A 24,972-nucleotide genomic window follows, 5' to 3' on the forward strand; every position below is an offset into this window, starting at 1 on the left:
GCATCCGCACGCTCCGCTCCTAAGTGACAGCGGCAATGCCGGGTATTAACAAGCGAGACTCGGCCGTATTTCTCGCATGTGTGATCCCGGCCTTACACGGACCGACTGACTGCACGGTGTGACCGCCTATCGATAAACCTTTACCAATCGACGGTCGTTTAAATGCCTGTTTACACAGGCAGACCAAAGTAAGCAATGTGCACCGGGTGACCTGTAATAGATCGTTCAGTGCGTATAGGCTGCCATAATTCTCAGAAGTGCCAGTCCTGTTTACACATCGTTCACCATTATCTTGCAATGTAAATGCAGCTTTAATGGTTATCGTAAATTGATGAAATTACACTATCAATTTACAATCTTCATCACTTTTCACATTTTTAGGTGTTTTTTTGTGCCCCTGTAAAGTAGTTTACAACTAGATCCAAGTCTCACATTTTTCAATTGGAAGATTTGTACAGATTCCATTTTTTTCCCACCTTTCGTAGGCAATTCCAAAGCCAGGACCTTAAAGTCTATTTACAGCTTCACATAGATTTTTTAAAATTGTTAATTTACTTCTTAAATGTAAACTTAAGCAACTTTAGAAATAGTCTTCATAAAGCAAAATTCTAATATTTTTCCACTGTAAAGGTAAGTCTTTATCAATCTAAGTGCTGTCAAGAATGTTACAAATCCATCTGAGCTCACTGATTCTGACATCTGTCTGTTCTTTCCCTTCCCTTTTCTCAGCATTAGCGATAGCAGCAGGGCTAGGCTCCAAGATGTGGAATAAGAGGGAAAGTATTGGAAGTCTCAGAGAGTGCAGAGAAATCGAGCTGTGGAAAAAAAAGGTAGAGAAAGGATATATATTAGGGCAGGATACATGAGCTAAAGATGACAGAAGCATGGTGGATACACCACATAGTCCTCACATCCACATTAAATTACTCTGAGACACTCCCAGAAGACAGATCTAATATTAAATCAGGCTCCAAACCTGCATATCGGGAGGTCTGAAAATGAATGAAGGAATAAAGATTGTAGACTGAAAGTTAGTGCAATTCTGTTAACTAAAGGTAACCACTAATATATGTACAATTCTCTTTTTTTCCATTTGAAAGGTGTCCATAGCCTTTACTCTTAGCTGTGATTTCAAATTACACATAATCCTGTCTGAACCATGTCCACCTTCTAGAAGGATTTTAATCTGAACCATGAATTATTTGCTTGCATGGAAATTTAGGATTTGCTGCCTGACCTGATGTGCACACAAATGTAACTGGATTCATTTGGAAAGTAAAATATCAGTGACCGTAAATAATAGGCCTACAAGAATTGAACAGCCATTGTACAACCTTATGACTACTAATCTAATAAGAATGAAATCTTTACAGGCGGAAACAGCGGCTAATCGCATTTGCAAAGTGTTAGCTGTGAATCAAGAAAATGAGAAAATGATGGAAGAGTATGAGAGATTGGCAAGTGAGGTAATATTACCATTTTTCATAAACTATATTTGAGAAAAATCAATTCACATCTGCATTTCTAGGGTTGTCCACCTTCTCTATCTACAATTTTATCACACATTATAGTAGCTAGATCCATTAGTCTACTATGCACTAGGCCCATTACAGTAAGGGTTCATGCACATGTAGGAGTCGGGGGAGCCAGGGAGGCAGACATGGCTGACAGTAATCCCTGTATCACTCCCTGGACCCCTTTCCTCAAAAAGTACCTCGGTGCTGCTTCCCTACGCCATCAGGCCTTCCCGGCACGGGTCAGTTACATCTGCAGACGATTCCAAGAATAAAGAGTCATAGTTCAGTTTCACTACAACTTCATCGCCTTTACTCAGCAACTTGTCATCCAGGGCACACATTGTTACAGCATCGGGCTTCGGTGTCTCTGACCCTTGCATGTCGCTTAGCCTGCGTTCGGGACTGTCCGTACTATACGGTTCCACAGTGTCCTCAATGTCCAGTATTTCTGCCTTTCGTGGGGGCATTCCCTGCCGTTTCGCCCCGGCTCTGAGAATGGTGGCCCACGCAAAAACCTGCCACATCTTGGTGCACTCTTTCTCAAATGGCTCAGCCTTCTTCTGTTCAGTAGCTGCAGTCCCACTATTTCTGCACTGCTGTCTCTGTAGTTGCTGTATTCTTTCTCTCTCTCTGTTCTTAGCTCTGGCCCCCTGGATACTTTTGCCGAGCCTGTTTCTTCCTAACGAATGCTGCGGGGCACGAAGTGCCCTGGGCTAGCCAGCCCTGTCTGAGCTGCACAGGTGCCCAGGCCCCAACTCACTAAACCAGGAAGCTACACTATACTTATTCCCACTCATGCCCATCCTATTCTAACTATACCTAACACTATATCTGTTATCTATGATGCCCCCATCTAGTGGCCAACTTGGGGTACTACTGAACATTTGAACAATCAGGCTTATAGAGTAGTACGCATTAAGGTGTAGCAATACTCTTGTACACGGTGACAATACCCTTTATGTGTAGCAGTGCCACTGTGTAAGAACACATTAATACACATTAATAATAAACACTGTACACATTTAAAGGGGTTGGGGAGAAGAAGGAATAACACATCCCCTACACACATGACCGATTTTCTCGTACGAGTGCTAGCCATGGTTTTCATGGATAGCGCTCGTACACATATTCTGGGCGGCTGTATACATGTCCGATTTTTTTTCCAAGTGGTACAAGGAAAAAATCAGAAGCATGTCCGATTTTGATCCAAGTGGATTCAAATCGGTAATGCAAGTCTATGGATCCGTAAAAAAACATTGGACCGCCCTGGAATGACTTACAAGTGTGGTACAGTTTTCATGGACTGAAAGAATGGAGAGGGTGGAGAAATTTTTTTTTTCTCCTCCGAAGAAAACTGATGCCACTCTAATCGGAGCCTGACCAGTCAAATTGGACCGTTTTTCCAAAGTGAACAGAAAATGGTTGTGTGATCCTACCCTAAGAGTGATTTGAGGACAACTCCTAATCTAAAAACTTAAATTAGCCCGTTCACTATTATTGCGTTACACACTTCGGTGGTACTGGTGACTCTTTATTGTGTGCGGGCAGGCACACTAGAGGCTCATCAGATGGTACAATCTGTCATCCAGCACTGTAAACTGCAAACAATTGTCAGTATTTGGGATTGCATGGAGAATCTTAATAATTGTGGAGCTGACAACTTCAGACTGTTGGATTGCTATGTCTTATGAACATATTTTCCAAAATCAATATATTCGAATATTGATATCAAAGCAAAGTTCTAATTATTAGTGAAAAGTATAGCCCTAGGGATGAGCTGCATTTGAATGTGTGCAATATAATTCTTCTATCTCATGTCTGACTCTGTATAGCTGGAAATTTACAGAAGGCTTAGTTGGCCATGAAGTAGTATTTTGGTAAGACAGGGCTTACGAAAACTACAGTAACTACATTTCTATAGTCCACTAATGAGAAAGGAGGTCACTATTTTAATATCCACATTCACATATACATTATATGGACAGAAGTACTGACACCTCCACATAACTCCTACAGGAGCTTTTATGACTTCCCATTCTAAATTCATAGGAGTTATCATGGAGTTAATCACAGCTTTGTAGCTAAAACAGACTCCATTCCTCTGGCAAGACTTTCTTCAAGATTTTGGAGTGCGTTTCTGAATACTTTTGCCCATTTATCAAGAAGAGCATTTTTGAGGTCAGAAATTTAAGTTGAATGAGAGGTCTGGGCTCATAATTTCCGTTGTTGTTTATCACAAAAGTGTTGGAAGGGGCTGAGCTTGGTTCCGTGCAGCCGGTCAGGTTCTAGCACACCAAAGTCCCCCAACCAAGCCTTTCTAAACCTTGCTTTTTGCACTTGAGCTTTGTCACGCGGGAAGAGCAAAGGTTCTTCCCCAAACTGTTCCCACAAAGTAGGAAGCTTATCATTGGCCAAAATGTATTTTTATGCTGAAGTATAAGGACCTTCCTTTACTAGAGCTAAAAGGCCTAGGCCATCCCAGAGAACCAAACTAATAGCATTGTCCCTCCTCTACTAAACTTCCCAGATGACACAATGAGATCAAGAAGGTAAAATTTTCCTGGCATTCAACAAACCCAGACTTGTCCATCAGACTATGAGGTAGAGGAGTGTGATTTGGAAGCCTGAGGAAGGCTCTTCTCCAATGCCAAAATATATAACTTGTTTTATCCTTAATAAACCTGATATTGCTATTATGCCTATCTTCTGCCATGAAACAGCATTGTCAAAGGTGATAGCACATCACAGTTCACATTTCATGGTTTTACCATCACCACTAATTTCATATGGATATCTACACTATGAAGCACCCAGTATTCTTCTTTCCTTAGATACTGGAATTAGGGGAAGGGGGGACTTTTAAAAACTAATAAGTGCCTTTGAGTATTGAATTTATTTGTTTGGGTGTTTACTGATTTATTTCCTCACTTTACATAAATCAGCTTTTGGAATGGATCAGACGCACAATACCATGGCTGGAAAACCGCACCCCTGAGAAGAGTGTGCAAGCCATGATGAAAAAACTGGACGATTTCCGAGACTATCGGCGCAAGCACAAACCTCCCAGAGTGCAGGAGAAATGTCAGCTGGAGATAAACTTCAATACCTTACAGACCAAGTTGCGAATAAGCAATAGACCTGCATTTATGCCATCTGAAGGCAAAATGGTTTCAGTAAGTGGAGCTGGGCATATTAAAAAGACATTGTTCCAAAGTACTCAATTTCCATCCAGTAAATCAGGATATATATGTATAGGTATGTTGTATGTCTTATATATTCCCCTGTTTCTTCTGCAGGATATAGCAAACGCTTGGCAGAGGTTGGAGCAGGGAGAGAAGGGGTATGAAGAATGGCTACTTAACGAGCTGAGAAGGCTTCAAAGACTTGACCATCTGGCTGAGAAATTCAGGCAAAAGGCATCTACACATGAGGCATGGTCCTCCGGTAAGGACTGATATAGAAATTTGTTAGAAGATATGAGGAGTGGATTGATGTGGTCTGTATAACTACTTTGGATGTCCCCTCTCTTCCCCTACCACAACGAACACTGTGGTCACTGGTAGTTTTCTTTCCCAGACTACCATAAAGCTGCCATGCATGGACAGAATATGGAGGGAAAAATATTTTTTAGTCATGTAGAATCCATTTTTTGTTAATTATAGGAGGAAAATATATTTGGGCCACATTGGCATAATTTTTACCAAATCTTATCTTTAGTGTCCTCACTGCATATTTATCAAGTGTGGCACCTCATTCATAAATTGGGCACAATTTACACCAGCACAATTTTTTAAGCATATCTAGTATCTAGTTCACTTATCAATGTTAGAAAAGAGCAAGAGACCTGTGTTCAAATGTCCGACATTAAAAATGAAGGTTGGAACAAAATTTTTTTAACATGGCAACAATGTGCTATTTTTTTGAGACTTTTACATAGAAAAGCAATCATTACTATGTTATTCTTCAAACCAGTAGGTTTTAGTATATAGTGTGAGGGGTCGACACACTTAGCTGCTTCTTCAGGTAGACACTGGAACAGTTTGGTGCTGAAACACCTGCTGGTTTACTAACGTCAATATACACCGAGGCAGGGTTCAGAAAAACAAAAGCAGAGCCTTCCTGGCTAAGGCTGGGTTCACATTGCGTTAACGGCAATGCGCTGACGGCATCCGTTACATAGCGGCACTAACGCTATGTAAAGGATGCGCTAGCGCACCCATTAGCTGCCATTATGTAGCGCATCGCTAACGCATGTCATAATCGGCATGCGTTAGCGATGTCCCGTCATTCTGTGACGGACCCTCAGACGCGGTCTGCTGTGTTTTCGGGTCCGTCACCGCTAGCACAGATGAAGCATCTGCGCTAGCGCGATCGCATAACGCGATCTTTAAAAGGCACTTGCGTTGCGCAGTCCGTTTAACGCATGCGTTGAACGGACTGCACTAACGCAATGTGAACCCAGCCTTAACGGAAAACAAAACAAATAAAGTATCACACAGTTCTTTCTCTGTAGGTTTCAACCTGCAGTTAGCCCTCACAGTCCTTAGCTCCTCCGGGAGCTATCTGTGAGTTCCTGCTCTCCCAAGACAGGACACCCACTGACTCATGGCCAGGTATTTAACTCCCCATGTGATGATCACATGACCTTAACATTACACAGGTCCTGTCAGGTGGCCCCTCCGGCCCGCTCTATGGAGGTCCACTAAAACCAGCCCAGCCCATAGGTTCCTATTAACCCTCTCAGCACTTTGCGTGCTGGAATAAAAAACACTTTGGTTTTACATCACTGACCGCACTATGCGCAGTGACACGTATGTCCCTTCACATACTATGCCAGTGACTCTGTCACAATAGGTACTAAAAATGGTGCATTAAATGTAGTAAAAAAAATTGATAAATTTGTTGCTCACATTTTTTGCACAAAAATGTCTCAAGCCGGGGTTTTGGCACCTTCAGATATCAAACAGGGAATTCGGGAGAGAGCATCTACATTACCATGTAACCACCCTGGCCTATGCTCTACGTGCTCACATTTGTTGTACGAAAATGTCTAAAATTGTTCATATTTTGTGTGCAAGGGATCACTGTTCGTTCTAAAGAAAGGTTTAGAGATACCTAAGACTGCTCTCTAGTTACAGCCACCTTATACCACCCACTACAACCTGCAATTTTTCAGCAGTCACAGCTGATTTTTTTAGATTCTGAATCTAGTTAGTCGTCATTCAGACATCAGTGATTTTTCATGTATGCCAAAAACGGTCCAATTTTCATCACAGTTTGGTCAGTCTCAGATTTTACCATCAGTTTGATCATTTTTTCTCACATGAAGAAAAAAAGAATGATGGGGGTTTCTCAAGCTTGCCCTATCAGTGTGAAAAATGGACAGCACGCAGATGGCATTTGAGTGCTGTCCAAATTTTATCACGGGCCCATAGTCTTGCATTGCTGAGACTGATCCGAAACTCAGATCAAAATTAGATTTGTCACCATGATTAGGTGCTGTGTATTTTATTGTTGTTTAGTTACCTGGGCTCCAATGTAAGGATCACATTCTAAACAGTCTTACCTTGTCACTCATCTGCTACACTGACTTTGATCCTTAGAGGAGTCTGACATTCTAGGCTAGGGCTACACCCCGACTTTGGACGTGAGACCTGTCGTGCGATCAAAGATCACAAGTCAAAGGGGTTGCATTGCAACCCTGAGGGTACTGCGACTGTGACAAGCAAGGGACAAAATTCCAGCCACATTGGAATTTTTGTTTCTTGCTTCTCAGAGTCGCAGAACCCTCGGGTTCACAATGCGACCCCATTCACCTGTATTGTGACATGACCTGTTATGTAGCAGCGAAACATAGTGAACTTTAGCCATGCGACAGGTTTCGTGGCCAAAGTCGTCGAGTAGCCCTAGCCTAATGGATACCTTTCTCTGTCATGGCATGCTTTATCAAGTTCCACAATATGGAAGTATATTGAGAAAATCTCTATACTGTACAAAAGCCAACTGGGCCTATACCACAGCAAACAGTGGTTGTGCAGCTCTGAACTGGGAAGCCATACAGCCTCTATGCACGACATCAGCTGTGCAGCAACATTTTGTTCACTTCTCCTTTTATTGCTTGTTTTCATTCATATTTCCAGGAAAGGAGCAAATGCTAATTCAAAAAGACTATGAGAGTTCATCTCTGACAGAAGTGCGCGCTCTATTGAGGAAACATGAGGCTTTTGAGAGCGAACTGGCCTCCCGCCAAGACCGAGTGGAGCAGATTGCTGCCATCGCCCAGGAGCTGAAGTATGTTCCACTCACAGACTCACAGCTGCTGACATTTAGCTGATAAAACTATTTCCGTGGCATTCAGTAGTGTCATAGGTACTGTGTAAAAGAATTCCTAGCATAGTTTGGTAAGAATATTATCTTGGGCTTTTCAGAACCCTCTTCTTTTAATGGCTAAATTTAGTCCTTACTCAGAATGCTTCAATTGATACAAATGACTCAACGACGTCCATTTGGTTTTATTACTCCATTTCATAGAATCATTGTCAGCAGCTGCCGAGTTGCTTTTCTACTACTGTTTTTATAAGTTCCTTTGTTTTTTTAAATAAATTGAAGGAAATCGTAGATTGTCATTTGAAAAGCCATTCCATTCAGTGGTATGACTAGAATCCCTTGGGTAAAATCTGAACTAGGGCCTTTGGTCCACCTTAGGCACCAGAGCTTAGGGTCACCTCATACCTCTGTACCTCCTCTAACTACACCCTTGTCCTTAGGGTCACCTCATACCTCTGTACCTCCTCTAACTACACCCTTGTCCTTAGGGTCACCTCATACCTCTGTACCTCCTCTAACTACACCCTTGTCCTTAGGGTCACCTCATACCTCTGTACCTCCTTTAACTACACCCTTGTCCTTAGGGTCACCTCATACCTCTGTACCTCCTCTAACTACACCCTTGTCCTTAGGGGCACCTCATACCTCTGTACCTCCTCTAACTACACCCTTGTCCTTAGGGGCACCTCATACCTCTGTACCTCCTCTAACTACACCCTTGTCCTTAGGGGCACCTCATACCTCTGTACCTCCTCTAACTACACCCTTGTCCTTAGGGGCACCTCATACCTCTGTACCTCCTCTAACTACACCCTTGTCCTTATAATTACAAATATTTTTGCCCTATTTATATACCACATTTTTATAGACCATCAAATTTGGACAATTGTGGAAATATTAGGTCCTCATGCACTCATCTGTGTGCTGTCCACGTGCAGTCTGTACCACACACGGATAGCACACTAACTAATCATATATTTGTCTGAACATACCCCAACCCATATATTATGCTCAGCCAGAGACAATAAATACACTCACAAAGATGTGGCCTATGAGTTTCATCCTCTGTACTTTCTTGGCAGTTCTATAGACAATGAATGGAGCAGAGGTCTAGCATGCACATCTCAACTCCAATCTGAAAGATGCTCTGGAGCTCTGTTCTCGGGATTTCAGCCCTGATCTCGGAATAGCTGGGGGTCCCTGCAGTTTGACCCCAAGCAATCAGCAATTTATACTATGGGAAAGGGATAACTTATTTTGGAAATTAGTCTCTGGGTCTAATAGGAAGCAATATAATGTATAGTACAGTAAGTGCTATTTTGAGGGGTCCATATGGGTTAACTTTGATATTTACCCACATTAAAGCATACTCCACTTTCAAAAGGAAAATGATTACAGTGCAGCACTTTGCCTGAGATCTGTGCTGCAGGCTGCAGTAAACTAGGCAGTGTCCTGCTCTTCCTTCTTGGCTATCGTCTTCATTCCAGAGCCAGTGGTTTTATGATCTCACTGAAGCAGGGTTGCCAATTTGACTGTTCATTTTTTCTGGACCGTCTAGCAGAAAATCACGGACAGACAGTAGTTTCTATGGACATACTGGAAAGCCATAATAAATCATTACGATCAGTGGTACGTGTCTGCAGAGTATATTTCTCTGTAAACTGTAAAATAATGCTAACTACAGTCAAAATAATCAGTATAAATTTCTACAGCTTCAAAATAATCACGGCCACTTTTGATGTTTTACGGACATGACAAAAAAGGACCCAATATTCATGGATTATCCTGGAATTTCTGGACGGCTGGCATCCCAGCACTGGAGACCAGAGTCAGGAGCAGGATGTCGCCTAGTTAGCACAGCTGGTCTGACAGTAGCAGGAAGTCTCTCCCAATTAGAGAGATGTAGAGAGCCACCCAGCTGACTCCTTTCCACATGCCTGGTTAAAGACGCTCACCCATCAAAATTTTTATCCTCTTAATATATTGCAATCATCATATTATATCGCACTGTGTACTTACAATTGCTCATTTTGCCCCTCTACCCAGCTAATTCTTTTCCATTAGGTCCATGACATCACATGATTAAACACTGGGTAGATGGATCCTTCTAGATTCTTTGTAGAAACAGGAGGTCAATGTACTTTGCACAAAACATAAGTCACCGCAAAAGTCTATGACAGGGGGAGGAGCGGAGTGTTTGAGTCAGGGGTTGAAGAGGGGAATGATAAATACAGGGACCAGAGACTTCCTGTTTCTAAGCAGAGAAAGCAGAACTATCTGGGTAGAAAGTCAAAATGAGCAATTGTAAGTACACAGTGCCATATAATATGATGACTGCAATATATTAAGAGGATAAACACTTTGATGGTAGAGCTTCTATGACACAGCATGAAATGGCATTTAACTAATAATGTTTATAAAGTGAACGGAAATCACTGTTTTCAATGCTAAGCGTCACCTTCCTTTAAACTGATGTCCATGACGTGGGATACCTAAATATTACGTTGCCAGGAAGACATTCAAACACAGGCGTCACATCTATTGTTTTGGCCTAGTTTTGGAGCACAATAACGTTCTTGTTCTTTTCGCCACCCAGTGAGCTGGACTATTTTGATGCAGCCAGAGTTAATGAGAGGTGTCAAAAGATTTGTGACCAATGGGACAAACTGGGAACATTAACTCAGAAAAGGAGGGAAGCTCTTGAGGTACGTCATGTAATAGCCAAGGTTTTTTTTGCATAATATATGCTAGTTTAAGAATTTTGATAAAGGAAAATTTGAATAGAAGTTTCTTTGCTTCCTTCTCATAACTTTACCCAAAAATTTATACACAAAGGACTAAAGGAATCATGGAAATTTATAGGCCTGCAAATCAAAATAAGGGTTAACAAAGGAGGGCACAGTTCTAATAGCCGTCAAGCCTTTCATCGCTAGAATAGGAAAACATTAATGAATACAGCTCATAAATTACACCCTGGAGCAGGGTCTGAAATACAGCACCCCCAGTGAATAGAAGCTCTGCTCTCATATATTTCCTATCATTAGCTTTTCAAATGAGTTTCCTGATGGACAAGATTTATGTCCTGGCAGTAATAAAGGAAAATATGCCATAAATCTAGAGGAATTATTGAAATCAATATGGTGTTGTCGCGTATATTAACATATATAAGTATTCTGCTTTTTACTTTTTGAAAGTGTAAAACAAACGGAGAGGATCTGTTCAATTATTCCATGATATTAAGAAACATTTGTTATAGCGCTCGTAGTCAGGGACAAGTTTTGCTTTAGTTTAGGTGTAGGAGGGTTCACCTACATTTTCATATCTATAATAAAATTAAAACTATTGTGGAAAAAAAGGGAAAAGTTGTCACCTGATAACGTTGTGTAATGTAGGACAACACTGCATATAACATGTGTGAGAATCGTATCAAATGGGTGCAGTCGGCCTGGTGCGCTGCAGGAATTCCCTTCAAGAAGCGCTCAAGGAAAAACAGCCAGGTGATAGACGCTCCTGCGGTCATAACTTTGGAAAGTCATAAAAATGGAAAGCAGAGAACTTACTATCAAAATAAAAACATTTACTAAAAAATACACAATGCGTTTTGGCTTCTTCCTGCCTTCATTAGGTGAACATCTTCTCTGTGAATAGGGGATACAAGTGGTTTACGGGACCCCCTTTAATGTTGCTTGGCTTGTGGACTAGAGGCCCTCATGGCACCTCCCTAGACTACCACTGTGCCATGATTTGCCTTCACTTAAATTATGTCGTTCTCCTTACAAAATACAAATAAGTTGGAGCAATTTCTGTGACTTTAAAGAAACACCAAAGCCCCCCATACACATTATGATGTGATGTCAATGGAAGTTTGTGACCGTTGTGGTGGCCGCGAACTGTGGCGGGCACAACAGGCAGGTAGGTAGCAACTATCTGCCTGTTAGTGCAAAGACATTTTTTTTTTTTTAAGTCCCAGACATCACCTTGAAGGAACCTAAACAACATTTTTAAGTCTAATCTCCCTTACCTACAATTTTTTTTTTTTAAATGCAGCAAAACTTTCTCTTAAAAGAAACATACAGAGCTCCTAAACACAACCTGTGAACAGTCATGTGGGTGGTGCTCATCTTTTTATGAGTCATGCTGTTTCATGTCTGCCCTCCTTACTTCCTTTTTGTTCCACAGTCCTGGATACATTACTATGAGCCACCTGCGGCGACATCCATGGCATGTACAGTGAAGAGAGGTTTTCCGGCCTCAACATCAAGTACACATGGCACGTGCCCAGGTTACTGCTGGAGGTGGCTTTTAATGAGGTCTCCTGACTTGTGGGTGGATACCGCAATCCACAAAAGACCAGAAACAGCCACATAGTCCATGAGCCAAGAACCAAATTTTACGATATCGGTACCAAGCGGAGTGACTAATTCTCTTTGGTATTTTTAGGTAGATGCATGTCTGTAGTTTATTTTTTGATATGATAGCCCTTACATATACGTAGCTTATTAACCCCTTCAGCCCTAGGCCTATTTGTACCCAAGTGCCTAAGCCAATCTGACCTGTGCCACTTCATGGGCTAATAACTTTGGAACGCTTTCACCTATCCAAGCCATTCTGAGATTGTTTTCTCGTGACATATTGTACTTCACGTCAGTGCTAAATGGGAGTCAATATATTTTACCTTTCTATATAAAAAAATGCTAAATATTCGGAAATTTTGGAAAAATCGGCAATTTTTTAACTTTGAAATTCTCTGCTTTTTACAAAAATACTGATACCCCCCATAATAGTTATTAATTTACACTCCCCACATGTTTACTTCATATTGGCATCATTTTGAAAATGAAACCTTATTGTTTTACGACGTAATAGGGCTTATAGTTTTATGCGCAATTTTTCACATTTACAGCAAAACCCACTTTTCAAAGGACCAAGTCACTTCTGAAGTCACTTTAAGGGGCTTACATAACAGAAACCACCCATAAATTACCCCATTTTGCAAACTACACCCCTCAAGCTGTTCAAAACTCATTTTTAAAAACTGTTAACCCTTTAGGTGTTCCACAGGAATTTTAGCATGAGCCAAGAACCAAATATGACGATATCGGTACCACCCGGAGTGACTAGATGTAGTATTTGTAACAAAATTTAATCCAAGTTATGTAAATACACACTGAACATGTCATGTGCATATATATATATATATATATATATATATATATATATATATATATATATATATATATGTTACTCCATAATATCTTCAACATCGGACTCTGAATCTGACTGTTGTTCTACTGGCTCGTCTTCAGTACCCTTGTTCTGGCATGTCTGTAATCTGCACATGTCTGTGCACTTCAGGCCATTGCTGAGGCAAGTACACTGAGGAAGTTCACATGACCGCACACACTTGCAGGACAGTAGCTGTATAATAGCTTCTGGTGCTGGTGCCCCTTGCATCCACTTGACAACAAGCTTTCCGTCGTTATCTATCATCCAACCGCAGTCTGTTGGGTTTGCAACCCATGGCTGGCTCTGCAGACTTCTCCTCCAGATCGCAGCCTGGTAGTTTGCACGCAGTGCATGCATGAAAAGGCAGTCCTGGCAAGGAGGGAGTTGACTTGACTCTACCACTCCACGTCTGGCACAGAACAGCTGATAACGGAGCCTGTTTACCTCAGTTGTTTGGGTAGTTGGCAGGTACATGTGGCAGGTGATTTCCTGTAACTTCTCAAAAAGTTCGGTAGACACTTCCCATGAACGACCAACTTCCTGAAAGGCATCCTGGTATGTCTTGTTCATCTTCAACTGCTTGAGTGTCGTCATCTTCCCACGGCCAGCGAATGCACTGACGGTGTCACAGCCTGTAAATGCATGCATACCAATCAATGAATCACATACGCTGCCTCCCAATGTTCGGCTCAGAGTGGTGATATCCAGGAATCTTGTCCGGTTCTGTGTACCGCATTTCTGGAACAGGTGGGATGGGATTTTGTGGCACATGCCCAGACACAGGACCATGACATCAGTATCCTCCGAAGTGATGATGACCGACTTGTAACCAGATTCTGCTGCATGAAGAGCATGGAGAAGGAGGCGTGTGTCTGCTTCTTCTTGATTTGACTTAAGGTCAGCAGCCTCTTCCCACTGTTCTTTGGTGATCTTAAAGCAGAGCTGCTCACATGTGACATACAGCTCCTTCTCCTCAAGCTTCTCCCTGTGGTGTTTCGCCTTCCATTCTTCTACCAGAAACTTTATGAGACTTGCCTTGTTGGAGGAACTACTTAGAAGCTTTTTCCACTGCTGGATGTTGTGCCCATGTTGAATGTTCTTGAAATGGATCCCTGTGCCTTCATATCTGTTGACTCTTTCTGTATCTTTGATGGATGTCTCCTTGTAGACGTCAAAGACAATATCAATGCGCTTGCTCTTAGCACCCTCATGGATAGCGCGACTCATTGCTGTGCCTGCTAGCTGGCCAAATGTTGCATTGTTTCCCTTCAGTTTCTGAACCAGGCTCATCCCATCAATGATGGTTGCAGAGGGCTCGGGGATCACTTCTGCAGGACGAGCATTCCTCTCCAACTCCCTTGCGAGGGCAGCCTTGTTGGTCTTGCGGATAGACCCATCACCATTGGCAAGTGCCCATGGCAATGGACCCAGGGGATGAGTCAAGACATCACTCATTTGTAGCTTTCTGTTCTCAGCTACAAGTATCATCTGGCCAAATAGGTTTCTGTCAGCCTTCAAAATTACCTCCTTGCCAAGACCTTGTCTGCGTGTCTTCATTTGGATGTTAGAGAACGTTTTAAGTTTGTTCTTCGTCATCTTGTCATGAAACAATGTAGTTGGCTTATCGGTACCCAAACGCTCATCCTTGAATGTTTGATATGCATCCTCTCCTATACTGTATGCCCCTTGAAGGTCTTTGGCTACATCTGGTGGTGCTACAGTCGCTGTTGACAAACTGATAAGTTCACCATTATGCTCTTTGTTGAAGGGGTTCACCCAACCTGTCTCCAGCAGTTGAACGAAAGATTGGACATCGGCTTCATCTCTTCTAATCCTAGACACCTGTAGGTCTGAATGGCTGAAGTCAGTATATTGTTGGCCTACCAGGGCCCTCAGCTGCCTCAAGTACATACTGCGGTACTCTGATGTCAGGTAGAACCTGGAAACAGCTCCAACTTTGAGGCTGAAGCCTTTTGTGCCCCCTGGTGTCTGGGTGTCTTTGTTGATTGTCTCTTCAATGGTCTGGTCCACAGGAATTCGTCCAAAAGGATTCTTGCTACCGATCTGGACCGAAAAGCCACCTTGCATGAAGTATTCATGGACCTCTGGGTGTTCTATGGGCAGCCGAGACATTGTGGCATAGTAATAGGTTAGGTATCGGGCATAGTTGACCTTGTCATAGGCAAAACACCATGGTATCATCTGTCGGATTGCTCCTAGGTGAAGCATCCAGTTGCCTTCTCTTGAAGCTCGAACCAGGGCCAGCATGGTCTCGACCATGTCCAAGTATGACATCCAGAATGCTGAGAGTTGTTCATTTCTGAGGGTCTCAAGATAAACTTGAAAGAGCTTCAGGGTAAGTGTGCAAGATTCATTATCCAAGAGCTTTTCGAAGGATCCCTGCGACACACTGATGCGAAAGTTTGTGATGTTCTTCAGTGTTTCATCCAGATGGTGAAGGTCCCTTGCATGGTTTTCTTCTAGCCATGGAAGGAAGTTTTTCCATGCAAGCCTCATAAGTGCTTCATAGACCAGCTTGTGTAGTCTCACTGCTCTGTTGTACCTCCGGCCGTCCATCACTCCAGACACTGATCCTTCAGCGATTACACCGGATTCAACACACAGATCTCTAAGGCCTGCATCCTGAAATCTGTTCCCTATGATAGAGAGGAGATTACAGATTGTGTGGAAGACACCCATTCTAATTATAATGTTCTTGAACTTCTCCTGTTTCCAGATAACCTCGGCAGCTTTGGCATAGAGTGCTTGATCAAACACACACACAATTCTGTTAAGCTTCAGGGTCTGCATGATGGCATGTGTTTGCTCCAAGACTTCATTCACAGTGGACATGGCTGTTGCAGGAGCATTGATAGTGGGCAGGTAGCTTACAGTGTCCTGGGCCACTACAATGTCGCTGCGGATTTTTATGTTGAACCCAGTCCAACTGCTGGTGGTCTGATCCTCATGGTCTGACATTCTAGCCAGAAGCCAGATATGGTTTTTGGTTTTTGAATCCTGGACCTCCTTGGTAGTGTTAACATTCGAAGTCTCAATCCTGGGTGGCTCTCCCCGCTGCCCAACATTGTATATCGGTAGCATTAATTCTGTCAGAGTTATGCTTCTTTTCTTCGACTTGGTTACATCTGGCAGGACTTTCTTTGTCACAGAGCATGCAACATTGGACTGAACAGCAATGCCATTGACTCTATGAGATGTACCTGCTCCACTTAGTGTCTCCTCAAGTCTGTCAATGTTATCCCAGGCCAGGGTTGTGAACACACCTGGGTAGATACTTGCTGGCATTGGGATGTCATCCTTTGAACATTCCAAATTCTGGATACAAAGGGCTGTATCGATCTCCTCAGCCATTGAATATGACACACAGTGGCCAAGACGATTCAGAGTTCGAATCAGTTCTGTATTGCCGGTCAAAGACTTAACTGCAAAGGATAGCAGTACGTGCTTTGGTGGCTTTGTCTTTCCATTGGTAACAGCAAAAACCAAGTCACTGCCGAAGGATGTGGCAAGACGTTGAGCTCTTTCACAGGTAGTTTGGCACTCACAATCTCCTGTAAGCAGGGTTTGCAGGAATTGAGTGACTAATGCAGGAACGACATTCTGATCTGTATTGGGAGGCCATGGCTGACTCACATCTTGCTTCTTGATCTCATTCCTTAGCTGCATTGCTGCTTTGGTTACGATATCTCCAGAGTTAGCAGCTCTTGCTTCTTGCAGATCTTTTGTCATGCTGTGTACTTGCCGGACAAGGTCGTCCATTGATAGGCTACATGGATAGACTAGAAGCTTACCTTTCTCATCTGAGAGAAAGCGGAGTGATTCCCCAATCTCTGTTTCAAGTTTTCGTCGAACATGTTTCTTTGTCGATGGTTTCAGTTGGATGATACCACGGGATATCATTAATCTCTCAAGCCTAGATGTGAGGTTTATCATAGGCAGTACTTCTGGGTTTGGGAACAATTTAGTCCTTATATACAAGAAGAGTTCTTCAAGGGCCTCTTTCTCTGCCTCTTCGTAGCGTACTTCCTCGCTTTCGACCTGATTTTCAGCTGCACTAGACCTACAGGCCACTTGGGAATCATCTTTTGTGAATAGTTTGTAGCACGACTTGTGGTAGTGCCCCTCTGCAGCAACAAGGTCTCTGCTAAGTAAACCAAGTATTCTCTGTGTGCCTTTCCTTATCGCTGCTCTGCGGATCGTCTCATCTGCTCGTAGCTCAACACACTGGACAATTGGCTCCCTTGTTTGTTTTCCTTTTAGGTACTTGCTTGACTTCTCACAGAAGATACATACTTTGGCATACACCCTGCTATCACTGGGGGCACCCCTCGGTAGCTTCCTCATGGAGATTTTGCTTGCTGTTTCGACATTGACACCCTTGCCAAGGATAGAATCCAGTGACTTCTTCATTGTAAAGATACTACGACATTTACGGTGATATTGTATGTGTGGTATTTCTCCTTCTTCAAGGCCCTTAGCTGCTACCAGGACTGATTCATGCTGCCTGATCTCTGCAGCCCTAAGCAATGTTTTCCAGGAGTCCAAATCCTTAAGGGACGCCAGATCATCGCTGTCATCATTAGAGCAGTGTATGATACAGTCGATCCGTGATTTCTTCCTTGCTGGTACTTCCATCATGCCGTTAGATAGTCAGTAAACACCTGCAAACACAAAGAAAAACATTAAAATTTTATTTACCGTATTTCCTGGCGTATAAGACGACTTTTTAGCCATGAAAAACATGGCTCCAAGAGGGCGGTTGTCTTATACGCCGAATACAGCCGCCGGGGGGAAAGGCCGCCGCGCAGGGAAGGAGGAGGCAGGGGCCCACCTTCATGAGGCGCTCGTTCTTAGAGCTGGGAGCGCTGGTGCTAGGTGACTGTTCCCCCTCTCGCCACAAGTTCCTTACCAGCAGCAGCACACAGTACAGGACTACAGGACCTGTGGTGATGTCACGGCCATGTGATCAGTCACAAGCCTGGGAGGTGTCAGCCTCTACAGAGGGAGATAGGAGCTCTGCAGAGAAGACCGGAGAGTCCTGTTCAGCACAGAACGTGTATGTGTCAGTGTGTGTGCGTGTGTTGGGGCACCTCAGGGTGTCTTCAAATGTGACATAGCCCCCTAGATTTCTTCCAGTAAAATTTGCACTCCAAAAGTCATTTGGCGCTCCTTCCCTTCCGAGGCCTGCCGTTCCCCAATACTGCAGTGTACGACAACATATCGGGTGTTGTTGTGTTCGGGAGAGATTGGTGAACAAATAGTGGGGTGCATTTTTTGCTGGTACACCTCTTAAAAATAAAAAAATGAGCCTAAAATGACACCTTCATGTAAAAAATGCACTTTTTCCATTTTCTCAACCAAGTGTTTCCAACTACTGTGAAACACTGGTTGGGTCAAAGTGGTCACTATACCCCCTAAAAGATTCCTTGGGGGTGTAGTTTCCAAAATAGGGTCACTTTTTGGGGTTTCCACTGTGGGGGTACCTCAGGCAGCCTTCAAATGTGACATGGCCCCCTAGATTTCTTCCAGTGAATCCGCCACCCAAAAACCACATAGCGCTCCTTCCGTGTTGAGCTGTGCTGTGTGCCCATACTTTAGTTTACGAGTACATGTGGGGTGTTTCTATAAACTGCAGAATTAGGGTAACCAAGTTTGGGTTTGCCGTTAACCCTTGCTAGGTTGCAGGTAAAATTGGATTACAATGTAATATCTGGAAAAAAAATGAAATTTTGAAATTTCGCCTTCATTCTGCTAAAATTCCTGTGGAACACCTAAAGGGTTAACAGTTTTTAAAAATGAGTTTTGAACAGCTTGAGGGGTGTAGTTTGCAAAATGGGGTAATTTATGGGTGGTTTCTGTTATGTAAGCCCCTTAAAGTGACTTCAGAAGTGACTTGGTCCTTTGAAAAGTGGGTTTTGCTGTAAATGTGAAAAATTGCGCATAAAACTATAAGCCCTATTACGTCGTAAAACAATAAGGTTTCATTTTCAAAATGATGCCAATATGAAGTAAACATGTGGGGAGTGTAAATTAATAACTATTATGGGGGGTATCAGTATTTTTGTAAAAAGCAGAGAATTTCAAAGTTAAAAAATTGCCGATTTTTCCAAAATTTCCGAATATTTAGCATTTTTTTATATAGAAAGGTAAAATATATTGACTCCCATTTAGCACTGACGTGAAGTACAATATGTCACGAGAAAACAATCTCAGAATGGCTTGGATAGGTGAAAGCGTTCCAAAGTTATTAGCCCATGAAGTGGCACAGGTCAGATTGGCTTAGGCACTTGGGTACAAATAGGCCTAGGGCTGAAGGGGTTAATAAGCTACGTATATGTAAGGGCTATCATATCAAAAAATAAACTACAGACATGCATCTACCTAAAAATACCAAAGAAAATTAGTCACTCCGGGTGGTACCGATATCTGGCCCGGCTCATGGACTAACATGACTCTTCACAGATAGTGTGCGCTACTTTATAGCATGGTTTTTTCCTTAACATGCCACATTTCGGAGAGGGACATAGTTAGAGAAGTCTTACCATCCTGTATACCACTATGGAGCTGGATTAGGGGATGTATATGTGATAACAATGTCCCTTGGATGATAGATGGCGTACTCTGTAAATAGTGCTTATTCTAGACTTTCTTTTTCTCTATAAAGCGCACAGAGAAACTCTTAGAAACTGTTGATCACCTTCACCTAGAGTTTATCAAGAGGGCCGCTCCTTTCAATATCTGGATGGAGGGAGCCATGGAGGATCTGCAGGACATGTTTATTGTCCACAGTGTGGAGGAAATTCAGGTGAGCACTTCCCTTTATCGTTGGGTAACCAGTCATAGTCTAGTTCTTCCTTTTCAGCCTATAGTTATTGCTCTATATAACGAATGTTGAGGTAAAATAGACTAAATTTACTGTCTTTTGTTTTCCAGAAATTAATTACTGCCCATGATCAATTTAAAGCCACACTGCCGGAAGCAGACAGTGAAAGACAAGCAATTATAGGCATCCAGAACGAGGTGGAGAAAGTCATTCAGAGCTATAACATTAGAGTATCCTCGGTGAATCCATACAGCTATATTACCCTGGAAGAACTCCGCACCAAGTGGGAAAAGGTAAATCAGAGACTAACGATTGGACAATCCTATGATCTGCTGCTTCCCCAACACACAGGTTATTCCCAACCTCTATACTCATCTTTGAACACCATTTTCTATTATACCTTAAATTTACTTAATCAATTTTTCATGGTTTTCAAGATCCCTGGTTGCCGTCATTCGATATGAATATTTACTGTTTACCGCAGTGGAATAAAACCTGTCCTGGTCATGTGGTGGACACACAGGTCCTCAAATGACTACACCTCTCCGATACTGTAGCGAGCCATTCACCAGTGAGTCCTTCACACGACCAAGACAGATGTTTTACTCCTGGAAGTCATCAATATAAGGTTCCGACTGAATAACTGCAGAAAAACCATGAGGAATTTATCTAGGTATTTTATTTACCAACAGCCATGATTTGTCTGGGATGATCGGGAAAACCAAACTACCCTCTTACAACCCAATCCCAAAAGTGAACATTCCTGGGTTTTCTATAACTGGCCCTGGGTCGTCCCTGGACGTGAATTAGAGGGCTCCATTTGGGGCATTGAAATTATGTTAAGAGTGCAGAAGATTATAAAATGTGACTTTGTTTGGCTGAAACCATAATGAACCTTGTGGAAAGATATTCCAAAGAATGGAACTGAAGGGAGTGCCCCCTTATATTTGGAGGTAGTTTTACATGGAAAATATTTGGACCATATTTTTAGTATGGACCATTTATGTACAGTACTTATATAAATCTATGTATTTTAACTTTTTACTTAAGTTTTTAGAAAAAAGGTTTGGGAAAAAAATTAGCATTTAAATGAATCTGTCACAAGGATGGTGCTATGTAATCTGAGAGCAGCACGATGTAGGGGCTGAGACCCTGATCACAGCAATGTGCTACTTGGTACAGTTTTGATAAAATCACATTTTTTTCTGCTGCAGATCTATCAGTTCTCTGACTGCTGAGCTCTGTATAAGTCCACCCACTGCACTGATTTGCAGCTTCCTGTATATATTGTGCATAGGCAGAAAGCTGCTAATCAGTTGTGGGGGTGTGGTTACACAGAGCAGGACTAGTCCTTTAGTGATAATCTTCTGCTGATGAAACACTAATTTTATAATAACTTCAGCAAGCAGCCATGTAAGTGACACATCGCTGGTATCATGGTCTCTGCTCCTACATCATGCTGCTGTCAGATTGAATAGCAAACACTTGCTGACAGATTCCCTTTAATGCCAGTCTACAAGATGTATTTATCTATAATTTGCGTTTTATGTTGTGATGAGCGTATATACTCGTTACTCGAGATTTCTCGAGCATGCTCGGGGGTCCTCCGAGTATTTTTTAGTGCTCGGAGTTTTATTAGTTTTTAGCGCCGCAGCTGAATGATTTACATCTGTTAGCCAGCACAAGTACATGTGGGGGTTGTCTGGCTGCTAGGGAATCCCCACATGTACTTATGCTGGCTAACAGATGTAAATCATTCAGCTGAGGCGCTAAAAACTAAAACTCCGAGCACTAAAAAATACTGGGAGGACCCCCGAGCGTGCTCGAGAAATCTCGAGTAACGAGTATATTCGCTCATCACTAGTTTTATGTCATCTATATGAATTTTTACAGGATTATTGTGTTCATTTTTAAAAGAGGCAGTGATGACCACTACATAAACATAGAGGACAATGGATGCTTCTAACAAATGGCATAGTCAAACCCCCATTAGATATGCCCTTTTGAATGCTCTTCTTCACAGAAGAGCCACCTGGTTTTGAGGAGCAATCCAATTAGTGTCTATTGCTTTCTTAAAGGAGAACGAAACCCTGTAGGAACTCTGTTTTATGTCCCTTTTTATAGGGTTAGTGCTGTTTACACAAGGCAAATAAAAATGACAAAGGTCCCTATTAGCAGGTATCCTTTAAAACTCGTCTATTTAGGATAAGTGCTAACAGGCCACCAGCATGTTTTAGTAGGAACGGTTTAGCACCACTCCAATGGGATTTATTTAGGGGAACTCACTCCATTAATGGGGCCCCGGTCCACATACGTAAAGCTTTTTATCTTAGCTCATTTAGTTCTTGATCTGAAACAGTAAATATAATTGATTCTGATATAAGAAATCTAATATTTCCATGAAGGTGAAAAGACTGGTACCTGCTAGAGACACGTCTTTACAAGAAGAACTGGCGCGTCAACAAGGGAATGAACGTCTGCGCCGCCAGTTTGCTGCTCAGGCAAATGTCATAGGACCATGGATTCAGAACAAGATGGAGGTAAGGAAATAGAATGGACTTGTACATGTAATTCAGATAATAAACTGCTGTATCAAACTCTTTCCTGGAATTGAGATGTTTCTAAGCTGAAATTTAACCAGAATATTATAAAGGGCTTATATACTATGGTGGATTATATGGCAATCTGGAATATTCTTGGTATGTAATGATATCGGTGTTGTGCAGGAAATCGCTCGCAGCTCTGTCGATCTGAGTATAACGCTTGAAGATCAGATGAACAACTTGAAGCAGCAAGAACAGAACATCATCAACTACAAGCTGAACATTGACAAACTGGAAGGCGATCACCAGATTATACAGGAGTCGCTTATCTTTGATAACAAGCACACTAACTACACCATGGAGGTATGCCAAAAAGGCTCAGTTCCTCATTTGATTTGTTTTAATCTAATTATTTGGTATTTCCTTTTTTATCAGAACTTGACCGGCCATTTTTTCTCTCATGCAGCACGTCCGTGTGGGATGGGAGCTTCTGCTAACGACAATCGCAAGAACAATCAATGAAATTGAAACCCAGATGCTGACACGGGATGCAAAAGGCATTACACAGGAGCAGATTAATGAGTTCCGCTCTTCATTCAGTCACTTTGACAAGGTATTATTGATAATTATAGCAGAAATTATAAGCAAAATGGTTCGAAGTTGATAGTGACCTAAAAAGTAGACATTGATCTTTGGACATGTCCTTCACAGTTTCATGTTATTTTATGTTTTTTTATGGATATTTTCCAAGCAACAATGTGACTTGTGCATATGAATATATCCCCTATATAATGCATGGCAAGTGTCAATGACAAAAAGCCTCCCCGGTAATCTAGAGCAAGAACAGACTATGTTCCCCCATCTGTTGTGCTGCAGAACGCTGCCTTATCAGTGTGACACCAGGAGAAATCCTATCATGGCCGGCTGTTTTAGGCGTGATGCAGTAAAGCTGTGCACATTGTGTTTAGTGATATTTATAGACCAACAATCCATGAGGAGATACTATTATGTCAAGGTTATTTTTCATCAAGCTCCAATTTCACACAATGGAGAAAAGTTCTCTGTGAAGACTACATTCCAGCTGCCAACGTCAAGAAAGATAAAGATAGGTTATTTCTAGAGATGAGCAAAATTATTCCTAGGGTTTTGGTTCAGCAGCCGTGTTGGTCATCTGTTGCCGCAGATCCACTGGTCAAACTGGTGACCGACTCAGGATATTCAGTTTAGAAATTTTGTCCTGAGGAAGAAGTCCTAGTGACTTTGAAACGTGTTCAGAATAAACCATCATCCTTCATCTCCAATACGCCTGGACATTAATTTTTCACAGCAGCGCGGATGATATCCACAAAATTTCTAAACTGAATATCTATTTATCACTGTAATAACTCATGCGTTTTCTGGTTTACTACATATCATATGTTGTAGAACCAGGTGGAGTGTTGCCCGCTCCTCGTGTGAGGAAAATGGGCCTGGGTAGTATGTTTACCATATCATATGTTGTATGTACTTCTCTGAAAACTAGAAATTGCATTTTGGAATATTTATGACAAATTATGCGACCACTGACTTCATATACCTCTCAACAGAGAAAAAAGGGGATGATGGATCATGAGGACTTCCGAGCTTGTCTCATTTCAATGGGTTATGATCTGGTAGGTAATGGGTATTTATTTTTTAGCAAATGTATAAATGGTGATAACAGCGGTTCATGGATACAGTAGATTACTACTATCCTTTAAGGTATTACACCAAAAATGAAGATGCATTTATTCACAGTGCAATATAGTTAACTGCAATCACAAATAGTCTATGTGTCATGGCTCGGTAGCAGGATACCTTGGGGCTAGTGGCTCCTTCCTTATCCCTCAAGCTAGTGGGCACCCTAGCTATCCCTTCTCCCTGGATTACTCCGATGATGAAGACGCCAGGGCCACGTGCCTTGCTATGCTCCTATATTAGCCCTGATCTGTCCCCCACCCAGGGAAGTGGGGAGTAGTAGTGTATAAGAATATGTCAACCAGACAAAGAAGAAGGATAGAGAGAAATGAAAATACCAATCATACAAATACGCACTCACAAACAACAATGTGGAACAGCAGAGTGTAAAGGAAGGAGAAACAAAATAGGAGAGGATGAGAAAGTGCACACACACAAAACTACAAGCAACAGTCATCTGAACAACACTCCAAATGCCTCCTCAAACAACCAATTCCTTCAACTTCAGAACCAGATAGTATGAACTAACACTGGCAATCCCTGATTGCCAGAGGTGAGTAAATATAGCAGAGGGAGAGTGGCCAACACTGAACAGCTAAGAGCATCAAAGCAGGAAAGCTTCCAGGAGCTCTCAACTGAACAAATTAACCCTTGCACTGCTAGCAAGGCAAACCCTGTACTGTTTAATATGAAGAAGTGCTTCTAACCAGTGCAGGAGTACGTGAAATATCCTCTGTCGCGGTAGACCCGTGACACTATGTTTAGTTTTTACCAGGAACCTATGATCTCTCTACAAACT

The 24,972-nt window shown here is 42.2% G+C and overlaps 1 protein-coding gene across 5 annotated transcripts in view; it reads left to right on the forward strand.

The window, feature by feature from the left end:
* Positions 1-24,972, forward strand: part of ACTN2 (actinin alpha 2) — a 158,937-nt gene that overhangs the window by 125,855 nt on the left and 8,110 nt on the right. For all 5 annotated transcript variants that reach the window (XM_077282906.1, XM_077282907.1, XM_077282909.1 and 2 more), the window contains 11 exons: positions 1,374-1,466; positions 4,460-4,690; positions 4,814-4,961; positions 7,658-7,808; positions 10,441-10,549; positions 19,756-19,896; positions 20,025-20,207; positions 22,320-22,454; positions 22,641-22,820; positions 22,924-23,070; positions 24,044-24,109. In XM_077282906.1, coding sequence (XP_077139021.1) covers positions 1,374-1,466; positions 4,460-4,690; positions 4,814-4,961; positions 7,658-7,808; positions 10,441-10,549; positions 19,756-19,896; positions 20,025-20,207; positions 22,320-22,454; positions 22,641-22,820; positions 22,924-23,070; positions 24,044-24,109 — 1,584 coding nt within the window. The remainder of the gene's footprint in view (positions 1-1,373; positions 1,467-4,459; positions 4,691-4,813; positions 4,962-7,657; positions 7,809-10,440; positions 10,550-19,755; positions 19,897-20,024; positions 20,208-22,319; positions 22,455-22,640; positions 22,821-22,923; positions 23,071-24,043; positions 24,110-24,972) is intronic.

The sequence above is a fragment of the Ranitomeya variabilis genome, chromosome 2, assembly GCF_051348905.1.
Source record: "Ranitomeya variabilis isolate aRanVar5 chromosome 2, aRanVar5.hap1, whole genome shotgun sequence".
Classification (NCBI taxonomy): domain Eukaryota; kingdom Metazoa; phylum Chordata; class Amphibia; order Anura; family Dendrobatidae; genus Ranitomeya; species Ranitomeya variabilis.